The sequence below is a fragment of the Phaenicophaeus curvirostris genome, chromosome Z, assembly GCF_032191515.1.
Source record: "Phaenicophaeus curvirostris isolate KB17595 chromosome Z, BPBGC_Pcur_1.0, whole genome shotgun sequence".
NCBI classification, from domain to species: domain Eukaryota; kingdom Metazoa; phylum Chordata; class Aves; order Cuculiformes; family Cuculidae; genus Phaenicophaeus; species Phaenicophaeus curvirostris.
In genome coordinates, this window is record NC_091431.1 from 47379723 (window position 1) to 47400713 (window position 20991).

The 20991-nt window shown below is 34.7% G+C and overlaps 1 protein-coding gene across 2 annotated transcripts in view; it reads left to right on the forward strand.

The window, feature by feature from the left end:
* Positions 1-20991, forward strand: part of RFX3 (regulatory factor X3) — a 100965-nt gene that overhangs the window by 60259 nt on the left and 19715 nt on the right. Inside the window, exons 5-8 of one of the 2 annotated variants that reach the window (XM_069880354.1) lie at positions 8208-8282; positions 13720-13901; positions 14458-14577; positions 20843-20964. In XM_069880354.1, the coding sequence (XP_069736455.1) occupies positions 8208-8282; positions 13720-13901; positions 14458-14577; positions 20843-20964 (499 nt within the window). The remainder of the gene's footprint in view (positions 1-8207; positions 8283-13719; positions 13902-14457; positions 14578-20842; positions 20965-20991) is intronic. The other variant, XM_069880355.1, reaches the window with a different exon arrangement.

Below are 20991 nucleotides of genomic sequence, written 5' to 3' on the forward strand. Positions count from 1 at the left end.
GGTTTGCTTGATATTAGTGCAGGTTTTTCCAGTTGTTCAGAATATTGAGATACTACTTTTCAACTGTTTATTCCTAGTTATCTATGCTGTGTCTCCAAAGTTGTCTCCAGATTAAAAGCTCACTGTGGAAGTGTCTTACAGTGCTATGGCAAGTTGCATTCTGTTTACAACTGTGATAGATAATAACTATTGTGGATACTTAAACACAAAGTCAGAACTTTCTCTTATGAGCTTACTCATTCAGACCTTATTTCAGTTAGGGAAATGGGTTTATACTTTGCTGCATAGCCTTAATGAACACTTCTACCTAATTCTTCTGGGTATTCTGGTCTGGTAGTGAGGCAGGTTGCCCAGGGAAGTTGTGGAAGCCCCATCCCTGGAAGTGTTCAAGGCCAGGTTGGGTGAGGCCTTGAGCAACCTGATCTAGTGGGAGGTGTCCCTGCTCTTGGCAGGGGGGTCGGAACTAGATGATCTTCAAGGTCCCTTCCAACCCAAACCATTCTATGATTCTATGAAAATATTAAAAAATGTGCCCTATCAGAACTACTCCAACATATATATGCTTGTGATTTATCTTAGCATGTCTGAAGAACATTTGTTAGCGTTTTCTTTGGGGATTTCATTTCCATTTATTTCATTGCTTCTTTCCATTAAGTCCTTCGCTGTCCTATTAAAATACTTTTCTACCTACCAAAAAAGATTTTTTCATCAAAACAGAAAGGCATTCCGATTATAAGACCTTCTATATAAGATATTAGGAAATTAAACAGCATTCCAAGATGACTGTTTGCATGTGAATATATGTGGATTGGTCAAGAATAAATTGTCATTGTGTTGAAGAAGTGATTTACCCTAACTGGGTGTCTATTTGAAATGAGTTTGCATATTGAAACCTGTTTGAAAGAGTAGTCTGTTTGATTTATTGGCAGCTATCACTGAAGAAGGGGCAGCTATATTGAAGAGACTAACTAGAAAATAGGATTGGCATGTTAATAATAAAATCTGAATCACATTCCATTTTTTTCCATATGTAAATGTCTAAGGAGAGATCTTATCAACATTTCATAATATCACAAAGTTAAAAATTTAATCCTGTTTCTAGTAATAAATGTGTTGTTATTCTTGCCAGCCAGTAAGAGGCTTTTGTCTATTAGTCCTATTTTCTAACAAGCTTTATGACTGATCTGCAGTTACAGTTGTCATTCATCAGTCATCACTGACCGTAGGAGGTCTCCACTCATGCTGTTGCAGAGATATATTTTATTTCAGTGAAAATTTAAATTTACATGAAAATAAAAGCAAAATTTATATGAATATAATGTATCACCATAAGTTATTATTTCTCATAGTAAGCAAAGTATGCAAAATTTGCTCTTAACTTCTAAGGAACAATGATACCTACCCAAAATTGTAATTAATGGAGGGAGAAGAACAAGAAGTAAGAAGGCTCATTGTAAATATTATGTCTTGATTTGTAATTGTAATGGAAGTATTATAACTGTTTTAAGAACAAAAAGTAATATGTTTAAATGGTTCGTTAAAAGTGGAGGTGTTGTAATTTGGAAAATAGTTTGTGATGAGGTTTAATTTATCAAGCTCTTTCTTGGTAGAGGAACTTTGTCATCCTCTATACAAGAAGGCAGATAATCTTTTTCTTCTTCTTTTAAGTGAGTTGTAAGAATGTTTAATCACTACTACTGCTAAAAGAAATTTATGTGATATGAATTAATGGGAGGGGTGGGAAGAGGTTTTCTGGGTGTTGGGCCTTTATAAACTTCTGCCTCTGAGACTTTTCATCCTGCTTTGGTTTCTCCTTCAGAGCTGTGGATTATCATGACTTTTCTCTTTCAATCTAGCAATGTGGCCAAAATAGTTGTCTTTCTATGTGCCTTTGAGTGCCTTACTGCTCCACTGTAGCGTCTCGAATTAAGATTCTAGTCTTTTCACAGGACAAGGAAAGTGGGGGAAAGGGAGAATGACCCTACTAATGTCAGCCACACCTACGCTGTCTGATTTCTGGCTTCATCTGCCTGTGCTCCCTGTTTGTCTTCTGGTACAGTCTGGCTTTGGCTTTCAGTCATAGGCTTTTCTTGTGCTCCCTGACTAAAAAGCCCTGTAGCACCTCATAGGTTGTTTCTAGCTTTGGCAATTGAATATTTATTCTAGTATTTATGTATAAAAATCAAGATGTAATGCTGTTGGAAACAGCATTTATTCCCATATAGCATTGTAACAAATACAATTATTTTTATATTATAAGATATTAAAGTCAGTTGTCTTTGAATCTTTGGGAAGACTTTCTGTTAATTCCTGTTATTTGAAAATGCATAAGCCGGGTGCAGGAGGACTTGCCACTGATGTTCTCGTAACAGTCTGATTATCAATGGCATGGAGGTGTCACCTTTCTAATGGACTGGATATTTTTGTTTCCAATTAAGTACACATTTGTTCTAAAACAGCCGCTCTACCTCTTTCTAAGGCTGTCTTGGCATAAGTGTTTTCAAATTTACTTTTAGTAACAATCTGAACTAAACTTTTCTTGTAGTTTCTTGTTCAGATTTTCTGATGCAACTCTTAATGTGTTTGCATGTGGTTTTCAGTGTTAGGTTGAATTTGTATGTTCTAGAAGTCCTTATAATCAGTTTGACAAAGGATTTTCTTTTGGTTGTTTTCCTTTAAATGTTTGTACCCAGTATAGGGAAAACAACCACAAAGAAGAAAAGTTTAGAATCTGTTTGAAGATGAGTATAGTAGAGGTGAGCTGTAGAAGGTTTATGGCTGGACTTGATGATCCTAAAAGTATTTTCCAACGTAAACAATTCTGTGATTCTGTGAGATGGTGAATTGTTCAGTTTGACTACATGTTTGAGAACTTCTAGCAAGGAAGATAAATATAAGAAGCAATGTTTCATCAGAAGGTTTGGAAAGAGATAGTAGTCTGACCTAAACTCCTAATGTTTTTTGCTTTTCCAGCCTATGGCTTTTAGGTGTGCTTTTCCACCCTGTTTTGGCTCCATATATTCTTTTGTAATCACTAGAGAGCATACTGTATTCGTTAGTGAGTATGCATGTCTTATGTACATGGAGACTACTGGACGTGTGCATTTGCAGCAGGCATTTTGAGTAGTATATTTTATGTATATTTAACTTGGATGTTATATTTACAAATAAATCAACTTTAGAGGGGGGAAAAAAGCACTTTTTTCTGAGTTTCTAAGGTTTATCAGGATTCTTTTATGGTTAGCATATGTAAAATACCATGTTTATTTTACGTCTGTCTGTGTTCTTTTCCTAGTGAATATACTTAAAAAAAATACCTTTCCACCTTCATAGTACTGTTTAATTCTCTTGAGCTAAGTTTCATAGAACCTTGTACAGGTGTTGCTACAGCTTTGTCTGCTTGGAATGTAAATTTTTTTATATTTAATTCTTCCAGCTGCAAATGCTAGACCTCTATTCTTTTAGTTTTGTCAATACTACTTAATTTTTGAGCTTCTTTTTGCTGGGCAAGCTTGTCTGCCTAACACAATGCTCTTCAGAAAACAGTACAGCAGCTGTAAATACTCTTTTCTGAAACAGAATTTAGTGTCACTGTAAATAACATGTTTGTGACATCCTGAAGAGTGAAAGCATCACATTTTCAAATGCTCTCAATCCGTTTATATTCCAGCTTCAGGTTAGTTCATCATGTGTGTATGCTTTATTTAGGTAAGTTCAGTTGTCGGAAGTGCTCAGGACTTGGCTAGCTTTATCAAATTCATTGTTCTTGTACACACATGATGAACTAGTAATTCCTTTAAATAGAGAATGTGATGAAAGCTGCTTTAGAATTTCACTTCCTTTAAAGCTTAAAAGGGCAAACCTTTAGAATTGGATTTAAAGGCATTTTGACTGGGAGGTGCCTGTGCAGATACAGACAGGAGCTGTATTTTTTAAACATTATTTAGAAATGTATTGAATTTTAACTGCCTAAAGTTGCCTGCTTTGCTGCTGGTGGAGGGTGGTTTGCAGGGAAACAGGGAAAGAAAATAAGTTGTAGGACATCCAGATTAGTCACAAGACTTCAGTGCTTAAACTACTGCAGATTGTTTTCTTTGTCCTCACTTCCCCAACAACAACTTACTGTAAATAATTTGTGTTAATTAGTTGAATCATCAATTAATCAGTTGAATCATGAAAACATACTATTTTTCCCTTTTTCCTAAAAGGAAGGCAGTTTTTTCCAAAAAAGTAGGTTAGGGATAAGTATTTGCTATGTCTGTGCTAAACACATTTGAGACTATTATACTTAATACATTTATCTAGTAACATGTTGATGAGCACTAAGACATAAACTAGCAAGAATAGTCAGTAAATTCTAAATCAGTGAATCATGTGAAGGCTGAACATTGTAGGATTCTGGAGGCATATACTGGGATCAAACTGTTGCAGTTTTTTAACCACAAGAAAATACCCATAATTGTTAACAACAATGTCAGACTATAACGCAGTATTTTAGTTGGCAAGTGAAGTAAATTGAAGAAGTCTACAACTGTAGTTTTTCTAGCGATTGTGCTCTAGTTTATTGTCTGCTTATGTTCCTGTTACTTTACAAACTGATTATCTCTTCTACCTGTAGTTAACATTTAACATGATTTAGCTGGAGTTGCAGTGGGAATAATAGTGTATATTTCACTTATTATTCACAGCATTTTAATAAACAATGTTTTTAGTCTTGTTAAGAGAAGAGCAGGAGAAATGTATAGCTGATCACATACTCAAATAAATGAATGTGTAACTCGTGTTCACAGTAAGCATTTCAGATACATATCTAGTTAATTGTGGCTGGAATCTCTCATTGCTTTGCATTGCTAAGAATGCAAGGGTATCAATCTTCTTTTTGTACTTATGCAGAATGTAATTTTAAATCTTAAAATTATTTTCATATTCTTTCTACCGTATACTGTATAAAACCTACTGCAGTACCTGTGTAATTAATCTTTACATGGGCTTAACTGCTGTTATGAATGGAGATGAAATTATGTTCAGTTTTTCTGGAACCTGGATAGAAGTCTCTGTCCAAAACTTAGAACTTGAAGTCTCGAAGAAATAGATCCTTCACATAAACAACTTTTTGCTCAGGTAGCTATTATTCCCTGTACACATGGCACTCTGTGTCACATAGATCATCTTGAACACCCAGAAGTTTGGAATAAGGAAATAGAATAAACCAGACCATTTTGATTGGAAACAACCTACAACAATCATCAAGCCCAACTGCTGGACCACTTCAGGGATGACCAGAATTTAAAGCATAGCATTAAAAGCGTTGTCCAAATGCCTCTTAAACCACCATTGACCACCTCTCCACCTCGACCACCTCGAAGCCTGTTCCAGGGTTTGACCACCCTCTCTGTAAAAGACTTGCTTTCCAATGTCTAGTCTAAACCTTTCTTGGCACGCTTGGAGTGATTTCCATATGTCCTCTCACTGGATCCCAGGGAGAAGGGACCAGCAGGTCCTTCTCCACTTGCCATCCTCAAGAAGCTGTAGAGAGCAATGAGGTGGACCCACAGGCTCCTTTTCTTCAAACTAGACAAACCCAAAGTCCTTAGCTGCTCCTTATAGTACATGTCTTCCAGCCCTTCAGCTAGCTGTGTTGCCCTCCACTGTATGCATTCAAGGACCTTCACGTCTTTTTAAAATTGTGGGGCCCAGAACTGCACACAATACTCAAGGTGTGGCTGCACAAAGGCTGACCACAACAGGATAATCACCTCTTTTGACTGGCTGGTTATGCTGTGTTTGATGTCCGCCAGGATGCAGTTTGTCCTCCTGGCTGCCAGGGCACTGCCAACTCATATTGAGCCTTCTGGGTACCAGCATCCCCCGGATTCCTTTCTGCAGGGCCACTCTCCAGCCACTCCTCTCTCAATTTATACTTGTGTCCAGTGTTAGTCTGTCCTAGGTACACAATCTGACATTCATTCTTGTTAAATTTCATGCCATTGATGATTGCCTCATGCTCCAATCTATCCAGACCTCTCATCTCTCAAAAGAGTCCACAACACCTCCCAGTTTATCATCAGCAAACTTGCTAATGGTGCATTCAACTCCTGAATCCAGACCATAGTTAAAAATATTTAGTAGAACTGGCCCTAGAATTGAGCCCTGAAGAACACTGATAGAGGATAACAAGAAGTAGCCAGAGATTTTCACAAAGAGCAAGATGAATGTTTTAATATCTAGAAGATCTATCTTCAAATCAAGCATATTTTATGCTCAGAAGTAGTTAAAAAGTGATTGTGTAGCCTACAGAGGAAGAAGGTTATTAAAGAGATGTGTATTGGTCAGATAAAGCTGAAACATTCATTTTATCAAAATCTAGACTAGAAACAATGAACAAAAAATTAGTAGTGATAACAGTTTCTCTTGAGAAACTTGCCCTAGTAGAATCTGATGAAGATTCATTTTAAATATAGATCACATAACTTCCTGAGCCCGACAAAGTAATTAACATGTTTTACTGATGACCAGCACTGCTTGGCTTACGCTGTGCAGTAAAAGTGAACACAGATTCATTGTCTTTGGTGGCCATACTGGTGAAAATCACTTCAGCAGTTACTACTGCTTTTTAACAGATTGATTCTCTGAACAAACTAGGCCACAAGTTGTAGCAATAAAATGAGAGTCATGTAGTACTGGGAATAGGCAACAGGAGGTGTAACTTCAGCGCTGTAGTACTATTGTGGACTAAGCATTGTAGAACAAGTAACCTAAAATTCAGAATTAGGGTTTAAGTGTGTATACAGTGTTACTGTTTGATTGTAGCATTATGTTATGAAGGGAACTTCTATGGCTACCGGTATAGGTAATAGTAAATTAACTTTAATGATGTTTTAAGCTTGTAGGTTTTACTACGCTTCATTCATTTAAAATTTTATCTTTCCTATGTGCTTGAACATTTTGACCTTATAGTATTTTCAATTGAAGTAAGAAGAAATCAGAATATTAAAAATCCCATTATTGCCATGAAATATGTTTTCTTACTTAGTAGTTGTGTATTTTCAATAATGTACTTTTTGTTAAAAGGCTTGTACAGCTAGTACTAAACTAGGGTTTTTCAGTTTCTGTGATACAGAGAGTGAATTCAGCCAGTATTGATAAATGATGTCACTAAAATTATGGATGCTACTGTGGCAGTTGAAGTAGGGTAGAGAGGACTCATTAAAAAATGCCTACTTGAAATATTATAAGTGTTTTTAAAAGTATAGGTGTTGGTTCCATTGCTTTCATTTTGGCATTTAATAAAGCTAATTAATTGCATGTGTTTTCTTACTGTACATCTCGTTGTCTCTGTCAGTTTCATTGTTGTTCTTTTAGCTCCCCAGTTAAATTACAGTCAGATTCTAATTTTTTTCTTTAATGCTATTTTTGTTATGAACTGACCAGAATATCCATTGATATTAAAAAAAGAAAAGAATGTGAATGGATGTAAGATATTTGTTGATTTGCATTTGAAGAAATACTACCTTATGCTTTAGTAGTAATGTGTTTTCTTTTCCTATTAAAAGGCAGAATTATTGTGAACAAATCTACTTTTCCAAAGGCTGGATTCTACAGTCTGTATAACTGACTTTCCATTTACTTGGACAGCTGGAGCTATTCAAAGGCTGATGGTAGTTGTAAGGGTTATGTCTTGTGGAACTAATGGAGGCAAACCTATTTTAATTATTTGTGTTGGGGATTTAATGTTGTGATTCCAGGGAGCTGAGGTTTTATTTCTAATTCAGTTCTTATTATAAGGTGTGAACATCTCTTTCTGATACAGTTGGAGGAGAAACATATGGAGGCCTTTCTTAAAATTCTGTTTAGGAATTTTATTTTTTTTAATAAAAGATATTTTTGTTCAGTCAGGATTATTCCTGTTTCAGTGCAGCTCGCTAGTAAATCTACTCATTTAATTTCCTGAGCAGCTTGGAAGGCAAAATGGAGTTTGAGACTGTGATCTTGCAGTATACATGCAATCAAAATGCCTTTCTGACATCACTGGGGAGGCTTGTGTTCACTGGGACTCTGGAATATGAGGCTTTTTAGTAGAACATATTCCTTAGCCAGGAATAAAGCAGGCATTTCTGTTGATCTGTGAGAAATCTGTCAAAACTTCTCTGATCAGGCTTTTTTACTATCTTGTCTTGAGTCCTTTTTTTAATGACATCTATTATCAGATTGAAATGGCGATTGAGACACTGCAAAAGTCTGATGGGCTGTCCACTCACAGAAGCTCTCTTCTCAACAGCCATGTAAGTTGTCTCTTCTTCACATACGCTCTCTCTTGCTTGTTCTGCATGCTCAGCTTGCCTCTAAATGTTTGTTTTATTTTATTACCACTTTTTGCTCTTAATCTTCTCATCTTAGTTGCTTGTAATATTCTACTACATCGCCCATGGCTTTATTTGGTCAGATGGAATGTCTTTATGCTATATTGCAGAGTGTTACCTGTTTCCTATGCTCTACATCCATGCTAAGACAACTTAACACATTTGACTGTTTTGCAGATTATGGTATAAATGTCAAGTTCAAATAATTCTTAAATAGCTGGCTTTTAACATTTTAAGTGAAGTTATCTACAAAGCAAAGTTTGCGTACTCTATATTAATTTCAGGGCATGTGAAGAGGAAGAGAAGAAACAAACAACATGCCTAAATAATATCTTTAGATAGTTTTTAAGCGTTTCTTCATTTATTTTGAGTAGAGAATTTATTATTAAATTACATACTTGCAAATCCTGAAGATCCTTATGATTACCTGGAAAAAAGTGAAATTATTAACTTAATTTCAAGTACAGAAAAATGTTTAATTCAGCTGCTTTTTGTTTTGTTCTTATTCTGTAACTCTTTTAACAGTTAAGAACATTCTATATAAGAAACTAAAAGATATTTGGGTAAAAACATGATCTCCAAATGTAGTGATAAATCCATTATGGGTAACTTTAAAGGAAAAAGGCCCAAAGTTAATTTTAAACTTATTATATAAATAATAATATTGCTTTGTAATTTCTTAGTCTTTCTTGAAATGTTGGGTTTGGGGTTTTTTTCTGTTGGTACTTATGGGTTTATATTTTGAGTTTTTGCCATGTCGATTAATTTGTATCTATCTTGCCTCTTTTTTCCTTCTCAGCTTTACTGATTATATGAATTCAAATTCCTTTATTGCCTTGCAGAGGACATTTATGTTTGAGTTGTGGTCTTAATGTAAGAATATGGTGGTAGAGGCTGTTCCTCAGAAATGAAATTAAGAATGTATGCCTCAGCAGGTTTGACGTTTGGATTATTACTGTATAAGTCTGGTCAAGTCAAAACTAGAATTATTTTGTGCAAATTTTAAGCAACCTTTTTCTTGTCTTTAGAAAATGCCAGAATTGAAAGAGGAAAACCTCATTTTAAAAAGTTCTAGAAAATGTTAAATCAAAGGACTTTTAGATTCCACCTTGGATGCTTACAAAACAGTTTTTTGGAAGATAAGACAGTATCAGAATTATTATTTAAATAATAATAGATAGTACTAGACAGATAATATCAAAATCATTATTTAAATATCATTTTTAAAGGGGCTGTAGCTTTTTTGGTGAAGTGTCAGAATGTTGTGTTAAGACTTGAAATGCTTGAGTTGTTGATAAGCTTGTGTTTAATCCTATTATGAAGTCCAGAATCTTGGTATATAAACAAGAAGAATTCAAACATAAGCTGCTGCACCCCAGTAAACTATGTTCTGCTTATTGCAGATGCTCTGCACTGTTGACAACGTGTTACTAATAACGAGGTTCTCATCCAACTATTAATTCTTATTATGATATTTCTTTCTTAACTGTGAAGGTTTTTTCAAAATGACCCTGATAAGGATATATCTTTGACTCTGTAGGGGAAAAAAAGATCCCTGTACATATTTTTGTTCCTAGCAGTCTTTCTTAGCCTTGTTACTTTGGAAGAAGTTTACAATCTAGATGAAACTTCCTGGACGTTATGCCTAATTTTAAAGCAATGCTCGTTGTCTTTGAAGTCAACTATGAACAGTATGGAGGAGGTTTGAGTATAGATTTAGTCTTTGTTTCTTTAAGCTGTTCTTGATTTTTTACTTGGTTGGTTTGGTGTTATTAGAATAATTGCATTTAATAGGTATAAGATAGAATTCCAAATTGGTTATTAAATTAACTTCACAGATTATATTAATCTGTTCAAAATTACTAGTTTTAGGATTGGGATACCCTATGATACTTCTATGAGGTGTTCTAGGATTTTTTTTCTTGCCTAAATTCTTGTGTGCTCATTTTAAGGTGTTTGTAATTTCTTCTCTGTTTTCTGTTCTTTCCTGACTTATTTCTGCATGAGATTGACTTATTTGATTAATTGCTAGTTGGTGTTTTATAAATGTTGCAACCTAATTGTCAATTACAGTTACAACACAGTCAATTTAACAGGTCTGACTCTTTAACTGTTTGATGCATCTTACCCGTACAGTACAGTCAGCACTAGGAATTTAGAAGTCAGGATTCAAACCTGAATAATTCCACTTAGAATTATGTTTCATCTTAGTGGAAAATTTTAAAGTTGTTTACAAGAATTTTATAATATTTGGATTTACCCTTTTAAGTCATATATTAACCGCACTTTTTCTTCCAGGCTACAATCTAGCAAATAAAGACCTCAGGACTTTGCTGCTGAGTAACTCCATACAGAAGCAAAAATCTTTATATTAAATTTATCGTCTCATATGTTGATTTGGGGTTTTTTTTGATGTTGAATAATGCAAGTTATGGTTGAAATAACATCTGTTAGAAATTAATATCATTAATGAAGTTCTCTTAAAGTGGTCCATAATAGGTTAGAAGCCATCTGGAGGAAAACATCTTTAATGCCACATGCCAAACTTAATCGGAAAATAATTTCTTTTTGTTTGTCAGTCTGAGATTAACAGAGTTTTTCTCTTTGGGGAAAACAGAAATAGGTCACATACCATATCTGTTTTAATTAAATTATTGTTTACTAATATATTACTAATTATACATAAATTGATATGCTATAAATGTAATTGGAGATTTAAAATATAGATAAAATGCACAGTTGAAAGATATCATTACCTTTGTTTTTAAGTCCAGACAAGTTTCTGCCGGGTTGTTAGGGAAATAAATTTAATACATTCAGATGAAAGTTAATATTTATGTTTATACTTTTTCTTCAGCTTTATGTCAACATGACAAATGCTCAGTTTGGAAGCACTTCTGAATGCTAAGACACTTAAAGTGATTCAATGACTAATATAAAGATGAACTGTACTTTCACTTTGTCTATTTGAAGTGCAAAGTTACCTGCAAACAGAGCTAAAAATTTTATGTCTTGGAAGCATTTACATCTTACTTCTGTGTATGTTTCTAGATCTTATGCTTATGAAACATGGAAAAGTTTTGGGCAAGTTTTCAATAAGGAGCAAATATGGAAATGGTGTTTGAATGGTCTAGAGTAAATTTTGTAGTATTATTTTTGCATTTTTATTGGTGGATTTCTTACTGTGACTAAAACTTAGCTATACATTCAATATATTTGTTATCATCTGTACTTTAGTACGTTAACAGGTCAGGACTGCAACATTTCATGGTTATTGCACACTAGAATATTAATGTTGTTTGCATGATGAGCTACTCTAAACATTGATGGAAAATAATTTGTGCACTGGTCTAACAGAAAATTTTGCAAAGCAATAAATAACACACAAACCATGTATCTTTTACTGTCACTCAATAATTTGTGTTTCGGTTATGCTAGTTACTGCTTTACTGGACTAAAATTTTTACTCATCTATGTGAAGACACAATATCCTCAGTTTGTGTTTTCACTGGATAATCAAATTAAATCTGGAGATTTGGTATGATCTCTAATCTTAGCAAGCTTGAACATTTGCACTGTACTGTTTTGGTATAAGTACTTAAGAAAACAGAGAAATAAAATTCAAACAGAAAATTAAATATGTGAATCATTCCGGCTATAACTAAAGGAGAATTTCAGGGAACTGAAACCAAGTGTTTGGGAAAGATAAGGAAAATGTTAGCATATGACAAAACTAGAACAGCAGAATTGAAATGCATCCTCAACCTGTATTATTTTTCCCTTGTATTGTGATTCCCCTATAAGTTCAATCTAGGAACTTTTTTTTTTTTTTTTTTGTATTAGTGAAAGCTAGAGGTGTTTCTTGAGTGTGCACTACTTGAAGAATTGGACGGGGAGGTGATTAGAGGCAGCTAGCATGGCTTCACCAAGGGCAGGTCCTGCCTGACCATCCTAGTGGCTTTCTGTGATGGGGTGACCACATCGGTGGACACAGAAAAACCAACAGATGTGTTCTATATGGACTTCTGTAAAGCCTTTGACACAGTCCCCCACAACATCCTTCTCTCTAAATTGGAGAGATATGGATTTGATGGGTGGACTGTTCAGTCGATAAGGAATTGGTCACGTTCAGAGAGTAGTGGTCAACAGCTCAAAGTAGAGATGGAGATCTGTGACAAGTGGTGTCCTTCAGGGGTCCATACTGGGATCAGTGCTGTTTAATATTTTCATCAAGGTGATTATAGACAGGCTGAGAGAGTTGGGTTTGTTCAGCCTGAAAAAGAGAAGGCTCTGAGGAGACCTTATAGCGACCTTCCAGTATCTGAAGGGGCTACAAGAAAGCTGGGGAGGGCCTTTTTACAAGGGCATGTAGTGATAGGATGAGGGGGAATGGCTTTAAATTGGAGAAGTAGAGTTTTAGACTAGAGATTAGGAGGAAGTTCTTAATGATGATGGTGGTGAGACGCTGGCAGAGGTTGCCTGGGGAAGTTATGGATACCCCTGTTCCTGGAGGTGTTCAAGGCTAGGTTGGATGGGGACTTGAGCAGCCTGATTTAGTCAGAGATGGAACTGGGGCTGGAACTCAATGATCTTTAAAGTCCCTTCCAACCCAAACCGTTTTATGATTCTATGAAATCCAGTGGTTTTACATAAAGTTTTTCTTGCATGTGTCTAAATTTACCTGCCACAATTACATGAAAATATAAATATTTTTCCAGGAACCTCATTCTGTTCCTCCTTGAAGCTAAAAGCAAACAGGATACAACTGAAAAAGACTGTACTAATGCTTTATAGATGTAGCAGTTCTTTTCAATGTTATCTAGATTTCTTTTTGAATTGTATGCAATCGCTTTTTTGGTTTGTGTGTCTGAGAGTGTAAAAATATCCTGTTAAGTGTCATAATGTTTTTTAACATCACACAAAGGAAAACAGTATGATAGTCCAGGTTTACAAATGCATTAACTGACCATTGTTTGTCCAAGGAGTATGTTTTCTGCAATTTATGTGAATTACATTCATGATTACATTTTTTCTTTGCAGTACTAACAGTTTGCCTCCACAGTATAAACAACTATAAAGTATTGGTGTGTAGTACTGAACCAAAAATATTTTGAGAAGTAGAATCTTATCTGAGGTCACAAGTGCATTTCTGCTGCTGCCTGGTAATTTTGAAGATCCTAAAGCACTGTAGTATAGCCAGCATTTGAAGAATCTTTGAAGAAGGAAGTAATTGTTTTAATAGACCTGAAAAGTGTTTTCTAAACTGTCATAAGTTAATGTTGTGTGGCTAAGGTATTTTCTAATAAAGTAATAATAATGATTTATTTTTTTTTTTTTATTTTTGTTTTATGTGATGTAGCTTCAGTGGCTTTTAGACAACTATGAAACTGCAGAAGGAGTGAGCCTTCCAAGAAGTACCCTTTACAACCATTACTTGCGACACTGTCAGGAACACAAGTTGGATCCAGTCAATGCTGCCTCCTTTGGAAAACTCATAAGGTCAATCTTTATGGGATTACGGACCAGAAGACTTGGAACTAGGTTTGTGTTGATGAAATTCTGAACTGTAACAGAAAATACATGTAAGAATTATAAGTAAGAATTTTGTCTGCTAGTCAAAGAATAGATAAAATCTATGTTTAAATACTACAGTGGGTTTCTGTCAGTTCTGTCTCTTAATATTAAACAGCTTTATGCTTTTTGAGGTGTTAGGATACTTTGACTTCTATTTTTGACTGCTTGGGTATTTACATTTTGCAAAATACACTACAGATTTTCATCAGTACAAATAAAAGGTACTTGTTTTATGGAAATTACTAAGAACCCTGTTTCCCCATGGCTAGGTAAGTTGTATTTATTTGCATTTTATTTTTCTTACACAAGTGGATTACAAGTTAAAATGATGGATAATGTTTGTTTAAAAGTGAGTTTATTTCGCAAAGGTGATAAAATGACATCCATGTTAAACGGGTATGAAAGGAGAGTCAGGCCTGATTTAAGTGTATTGTTTTACAGTCAATGTGAATTGTAAAGTAAATGTAATGTAGATGCATAAAACTAGTGTTACTGTTCTTTTAATTTGTGCTGTTTTGTAAAGGGGGAACTCCAAATATCATTACTATGGGATTCGTGTCAAGCCAGACTCTCCTCTTAATCGACTGCAAGAGGACATGCAATATATGGCTATGAGACAACAACCCATGCAGCAGAAACAGAGGTAAAGTGTGAAATGAACATAGGTACTAGTTTATTTCACCTTACTTTATTTCTAGTTCATAGCACCTTACTTTTCCTTATATGGACGAACTGAAATTCTGAGGCACTTTTGTTCAGCTTCTCTGCTGTGTAAAATAGAAGTTTTCTAGATATCCAGTTGACATCACTCAAGTTAGTTATCAGTCAACATGAAAGACTATCTAGAAATTGTCATAAATTTGTAAAAAGTAACAATAGTAAAGTGATGTGTGATAAGAGCACTCTTAACTATCTTGAGTTCTTGCTCCACAAGCTGAAGAAGAGCAGTAAAAGCTTGAACTTCAAATTTTGCTGTTCACTGTTGTATTATTATAGGAGAGCTTATGATTAACTTCAATTTGATGTTTTTTGTCTCTCCCTGCTAAGAATGAATGTGGCCATAATGGCTTGCCTGTAAGCTGATTTTAGTATTTTCCTTTGGCATCTGTTTTTCCTGACGATCAGGAGACATACTTGAAGTATTTGAAAACAGTGGCACAGTGGGCCTAAATGGTTATGCTGGCAGTGAAAAAATGTATGAATATGCATATTCTTGAATACATGATTTTAGTAATAAAATTCAAATAACTACATTGATTTGAAAGTAATTTTTATTCATCTTATGTCACTAGCCTCCCATATTTTGCTAAAGAGAAATATGTATGATTTCATGAAAATCATAGGTAGAACAGCAGCTTATCAAGCAAGACATCTTTAGAGCTATTGCCCCAAAAATTCCATTTGATTGAACAGTTTGGTACAGTGTAAAAAGCAAATTTTATGGCCTGTGACACAATTGGGATATGGAAAACACCTTTAACTTCAAACACAGATATCAGTTTATTCTGAAATTATTTTACCATCACTTCTAGAAGTAGTTACAGCCCTAAATACGTGTTCATAGTAAGATATATGGTCTTAACTATTGTGCATGTGGAATGATTTCAGTTTTTTGTTAAATAGGTTTTCTTGGCTAAATTTTTCTTGAAGTAGCATGTTACTGAATTGTTTATATGATACTAACAATTACAGAAGTGTGTATTATTGTCTTGTTTACCAACATAATATGTTTAACAATGTGATAATGCCTTAATGATTTTATCCCTATTTCATCAAAGGGGAACTACAGTAGGAGAAAGGAGGTACTCAAAAGCTTGCTTTCTCTAGTAAACAAACCGCCTCTGTTCTTCATGAAGATGTTATGAGGCCAAGACATTTTTGTTTAATGTAATAGTAATTTTTTTTTCAGGAGAATGATCAGGGTCATTGTAGTAGTGAGTTTACTTTTTACTTCCACCCCCCCCCCAATCAGATTTACACTATAAATTCTTTCCCTACTTTGTATCAAGGCAGTAGCTATTTTTTTCTTTGGCTTGAAGGTGGAAGATATTCTTTAGCTCTTGTGGAAGGTGTACCTGCCCATGGCAGGAGTGTTCAAACCAGATGATCTTTAAGGGCCCTCCAACCCAAAACCATTCTATGATTCTATAGTTCGGAAGCATGAGATGTCTCCCAATATTATGATGTAGGGAATTTTTGTTACAAAAATCATCACAGATCTGTATGGTAAGAAGGGTTGACAGATATTTACAAAATCTCCAAGCAAGCTTACTTTATCCACTCAAGCTCATTCAATTACAGATTTCATTCACTTACAGATTTAATTCACTCACATGTGCATACCAAGGCATATGCCACAATGGTCTAACTGAAATAATTTCTGTGAAATTATTTCTGAAGAATTTATGCCAGTTGTTTGATCATCATCACTTCTTTTATCTTCTTCATGATTCACAATGACAAAGTGATTTTGAACTTGCATTATTCAACTCTTAGGAAGGGATGCTACTTTATTATAATATTTGCTTTATTATTTTGTTTGCCACTATCATATATCTTACATAGTTCTTTGCCTGCATATGTAACATTATCGTTATGTCAGTTTGTTCCCTGACAGTATTTGAATGAAATCATGCATAAGGCGTTGTGCCACAGTTAAGTGCATACCTTGCTTTAACCCGTCTTTTGCATGTGCACACACACATGTAAAGGCACGCTCCCATTCATACCCAATTCATACCGATCTTAAGCTCTGCTGCAACAGGTAAAGATATTCATGAGGGATGGGAACTACAAGGCACTGGTTAATTATGCTGGATAGATAGCTGTTAAATGAAAAATGTGCTGTAGTAGAAAACCGGGTTATGCCTTATCTTCAGTTTAAGCCAGCAGTAAGACAGAGGAGAATAGGAAAAGAATGGAAATGGAAACCTCAGTCACCGATCTGCAATACTATCTATATTTTTTCTACTCTTCTCTTTCCTGTATTCTCGTGTTTCCTGGATGTACTGTCTTTCAGGCACTACCTTTACACCCCGTCACTGTGAGTCCAAAGCTTCAAGTAGTTATAGATCTTTTTAAAAGGAGCTTGGGTTTATGGACCACAGAGAAAATAAGCATTTTTATAGTGGTATTCCTTTTGAAGGTAGAGAGCAAGGTTTCATAGTCCAAATACTGATATCTGTAAAATTAGGCTATGGGATAATATGCTAAAATGATAATAAAAGAGTCCTTACATGATAAACTACTAGTAAACAGTTTCCTAGTAGAGTAATTCAGAAAAAAATGACAGCCCTTCTCTTGAACAAACACAGATGTTTTATGTATAGTATGGTTCTGATGCTGAGGTGATTGTGGCTTAAAAAACTAGGAAGTTCTGCTTAAGCTTCTAGATTAGACATATCTCAACAATGGCTGTTGGACCAAGGAGAGGCATTTTAAAAGCGCACACATGTAATTTACGTTCTTTGAATTTCTTTTACAGCTTTATGTTATTTGATTTCAGATAACCATGCTTTTATGGAAATTAGTTTTGCATTATTTTTGAGGCTTTATGATGTATGCCCAACATTATACTTGGAAGTGTTTTTATTTTCTTCACAACACTAGAAAGCAACTAGTACTAGCCTGATCGTACACAGTAAAACTTTATCATAGAGTCCAGATGCATTCTTTGTTACTTGAATGTTTTGCATCTTCAGTAGAGTTCTAAACATTTGAGTTTCTTCAATTTTCCTATAGTATAACATCTATGTGTGTGTGTGTATATATATATATGTAACAGCCTTAGTGTGTGTTGCCTGTGGTGTTACAAGCTGTTCGAATCAACTTTTGCTTCCTGCTGATTTTAAAAGCTGGATTTTTCCACTTTTAGCAACAATGACAATATTTTATTTTCATACAGTAGTAGAAATGCTTTAACATACTTTACACATTATTATGCATAAGGTCACCATATTGTTACATAGTTTGGTCCATTAACTGACATCACAGGCATTAGTGAACTGCTAGTGCTAAATCACAATAGCAGATTTAAAGAAAAAGCAAGCAGAAGTGAATCCTTAGAGCCTAGCTCTGTTTCTTTCTAGAGCCCCAATAGTTTGGTTTTTAGTGAGCCATAAGGATAGAAACATTAGTTTTTAAGAAAAAGTGAGATTATTATAAATTATATGACAGCATGAGTTGAATTTTTCAGAAAAAAATACTAAATTCTAAGACTTATAATAAAATCCAGATAGTGCCAGCATAGCAACAGTACAATCAAACAACAAAATCTGCAGAAGATTTAACTAAAAAAGCAGTTGTCTGATTTTTGTCTGTCTCGTGTCTTGGTCAGTTGATTTTGACTTCTCAAAGTTTTTATTGTTTTCAGCTTGTTTCTTTTCCCTACCAATTTCATATGTGCGTTTCAAACTAAGCAGGCATTTTATATTTCCTCCTTCTGCTTTATCTTATTGATGAACAGGGATTGCTTACTGCACAAGGATTTTAGTCAGGAAGTTATTATTCTGTTCTGCAGTGAAGGAGAAATTTCTCTTAATGAAGTTATGTCACAGTTTGGCTGTGGAAGTCAATTAAGTTGTATGCTAAATAAACTGCAAAGTGAGACCAGCCTACCGTTCAGTGTCATTTCTGAATTACCTGATTCTGTGTTCTGGTTTCAGTGGTTTAGGGGTTTTCTAATCTTTATAGCTTTGCACAAATTGAGAAGGTTTCTGCTGTTAACTAAAGACTTCATAGACTTCTATTGTGTTTATGCTTACCTATGTAAAATTCAAATGGTGTCCTTTCTGGGTCAAGTGTCACTAGAAAGCTGTAATAGTTGTGTAAGTTCAGTTATTATTTTCTGCTCCCAGTATCCTGGTACCTAGTAATTTAAAAGAAAAGAAGAGGGTTAAAGATGAAATAAGATGTAGGTTGATAGTGAGTAAAACAGCAAAACAGAGTAAAAGTCTGGGTAACTTTAGAAAATGTAACTCTTACCAGTAAGGAAATAGTAACTATTCTTTCTATCCACCAAATATGGCTCAAATTTAACTGAAGAATTCTAGAGAGCTGTTTGATGTCTAAAATGCTCAAGCTCTACTAGTATGTGGATAGCAGATCTAAAATTCTTAACCACTGCCTGCTTATGTTTCACCTGAGGATTCTGCAAAAGAATTTTTTTTTGTTCTTTGGTTTCATTTTGCTAGTGATTTTCTACTGATGTTGAAACTGGTTAACTCCTGTGACAAAATACCTGTCACTGTGCCAGAATTAAGAATTTTGCTCAGCATATTTTATATCTAGAGCAGTGGAGTAAGTAGGGAGGTAATCCTGATTCCTAGCACCAAAGGATTAAGTTGGCTTTTATACCTTTTAATTAAAAGATTTTCTGCATAACTGAAAAACTCTTAGAGAAGTGTGTTATTTCTATGTATTAAAAACATTTTAAATCCTCTTTTAGGAGTTGAAGGGTCAGTAAAATAATACGTTTTGCAGAAAGTAATGGAACTGTCTTAAAGTAGATTTAGATATACAAGTGTTTCTAAAAGTTGATCTTCTACCTGATATTTGTCATTATAATGTATAATAGAGAGAAGTTAAGAATTCTTCACAGATGAGCTGCGTGCATTGCAGGCAGGTTTATGAAGTAATAACAAGCTCATCCAGAAGAGTTCAGTGCTACCGAGATAACAGAGATGAAATTTTATTCTTGAATAAAGTTGATTAGAGTTTCACTGTTTTCCTCTACAGACATAGGATTTTACACTGGACCATTGCAGAAAGAGAAATTTGATATATATGTTGTAGAGATAGGATAGTCATAGATATTTTCTTTTTTTCCCCAAGCACTGAAATTCCTGAAGTTATAAAGCTATTTCCTAATTGGGCCAGGAATCTTTCTGTTGCACAGTGTATGTTCTGTCTGTCTTGTTATTGAGTGTTTAGATTCATGTCAGGAATACCCTAAATATTGAACAGATGTTTTTCACAGGAATTTCCTTTTAAAGTTTAAATCTCAGCAATTCCACAAGACAAGGCTGGTTCATGTTTACTGGAGTAAAAATGAAATGTTCCCAACTGATTAAACTGCTTCTCAAAGTAATGCACTGAGAGTGGAATTTGTCAGATTTCTGAAGTTAGCGTGGTAGTTTATAGTCTGCACAACAATTCCAATATGAGTGATTGTTAGAACACATTTTATTTAGCTTTGGGCTCTCTCTCATTTTATTTTCAGTAGCTGTAATTCTCTTTCAAAAGTGCATTGTGTACAAGGTATTACCGATAAGACCTAGGACAGAGTAAATTCTCAGTTGTGTTGGAAGTGACAGGCATGATCTTCAGCCCATCAGACAAATGTTCAAGACAACACTTAAACATCTAGACCAGTGTTCCCATTTATATCATTTTGAGTTTTGTCCTTTATGAAAGATTCTTGAGAATAGACTAGTGAAGATTTTAGGTTTCCAGGTAGCTTTCTGAGGCCTTCTGTGCTTATGAGAGAAGTTTGTTGGATTTGAAAAGTCTTTCCCTATCCTCAGACAGTAGTGTTGCTTTTCCTTAAGGTAACGAAACATTATTTTTGAATTACAAAATTATTGCTAAGTCAAGCTGTTTGGAAGGGGAAAGATTTGATTCCTTTTGGTGTAAATTAGCTGGTCTTATGGTATGCTGTCCCTAAGCTAAATTCCACAAGTAGTGCTGTAGTATCACCTTTATCAATTCTGTAATGCTTTCCTAATGTTCTGGTTTCCCATACTATTTTTTTTCAATTACTTGCAAAATAAATAGAATTGTGTAAATTCTTTTGCTACTTCTCAAAATTTTATTTTGAGATGGAGAAATCACAGTGAACATAGATTATATGATCTTGTTTATTAAGAAGTGAACAGAAAAGTGTAATTTTGTACTTGATATTTTTGTAGGTATAAGCCTATGCAGAAAGTGGATGGAGTTGCAGATGGCTTCACAGGAAGTGGTCAACAGACAGGCACATCTGTTGAACAAACTGTAATTGCCCAAAGTCAGCATCATCAACAGTTTTTAGGTATGAAAGCAAGTTTTATACTGCTGT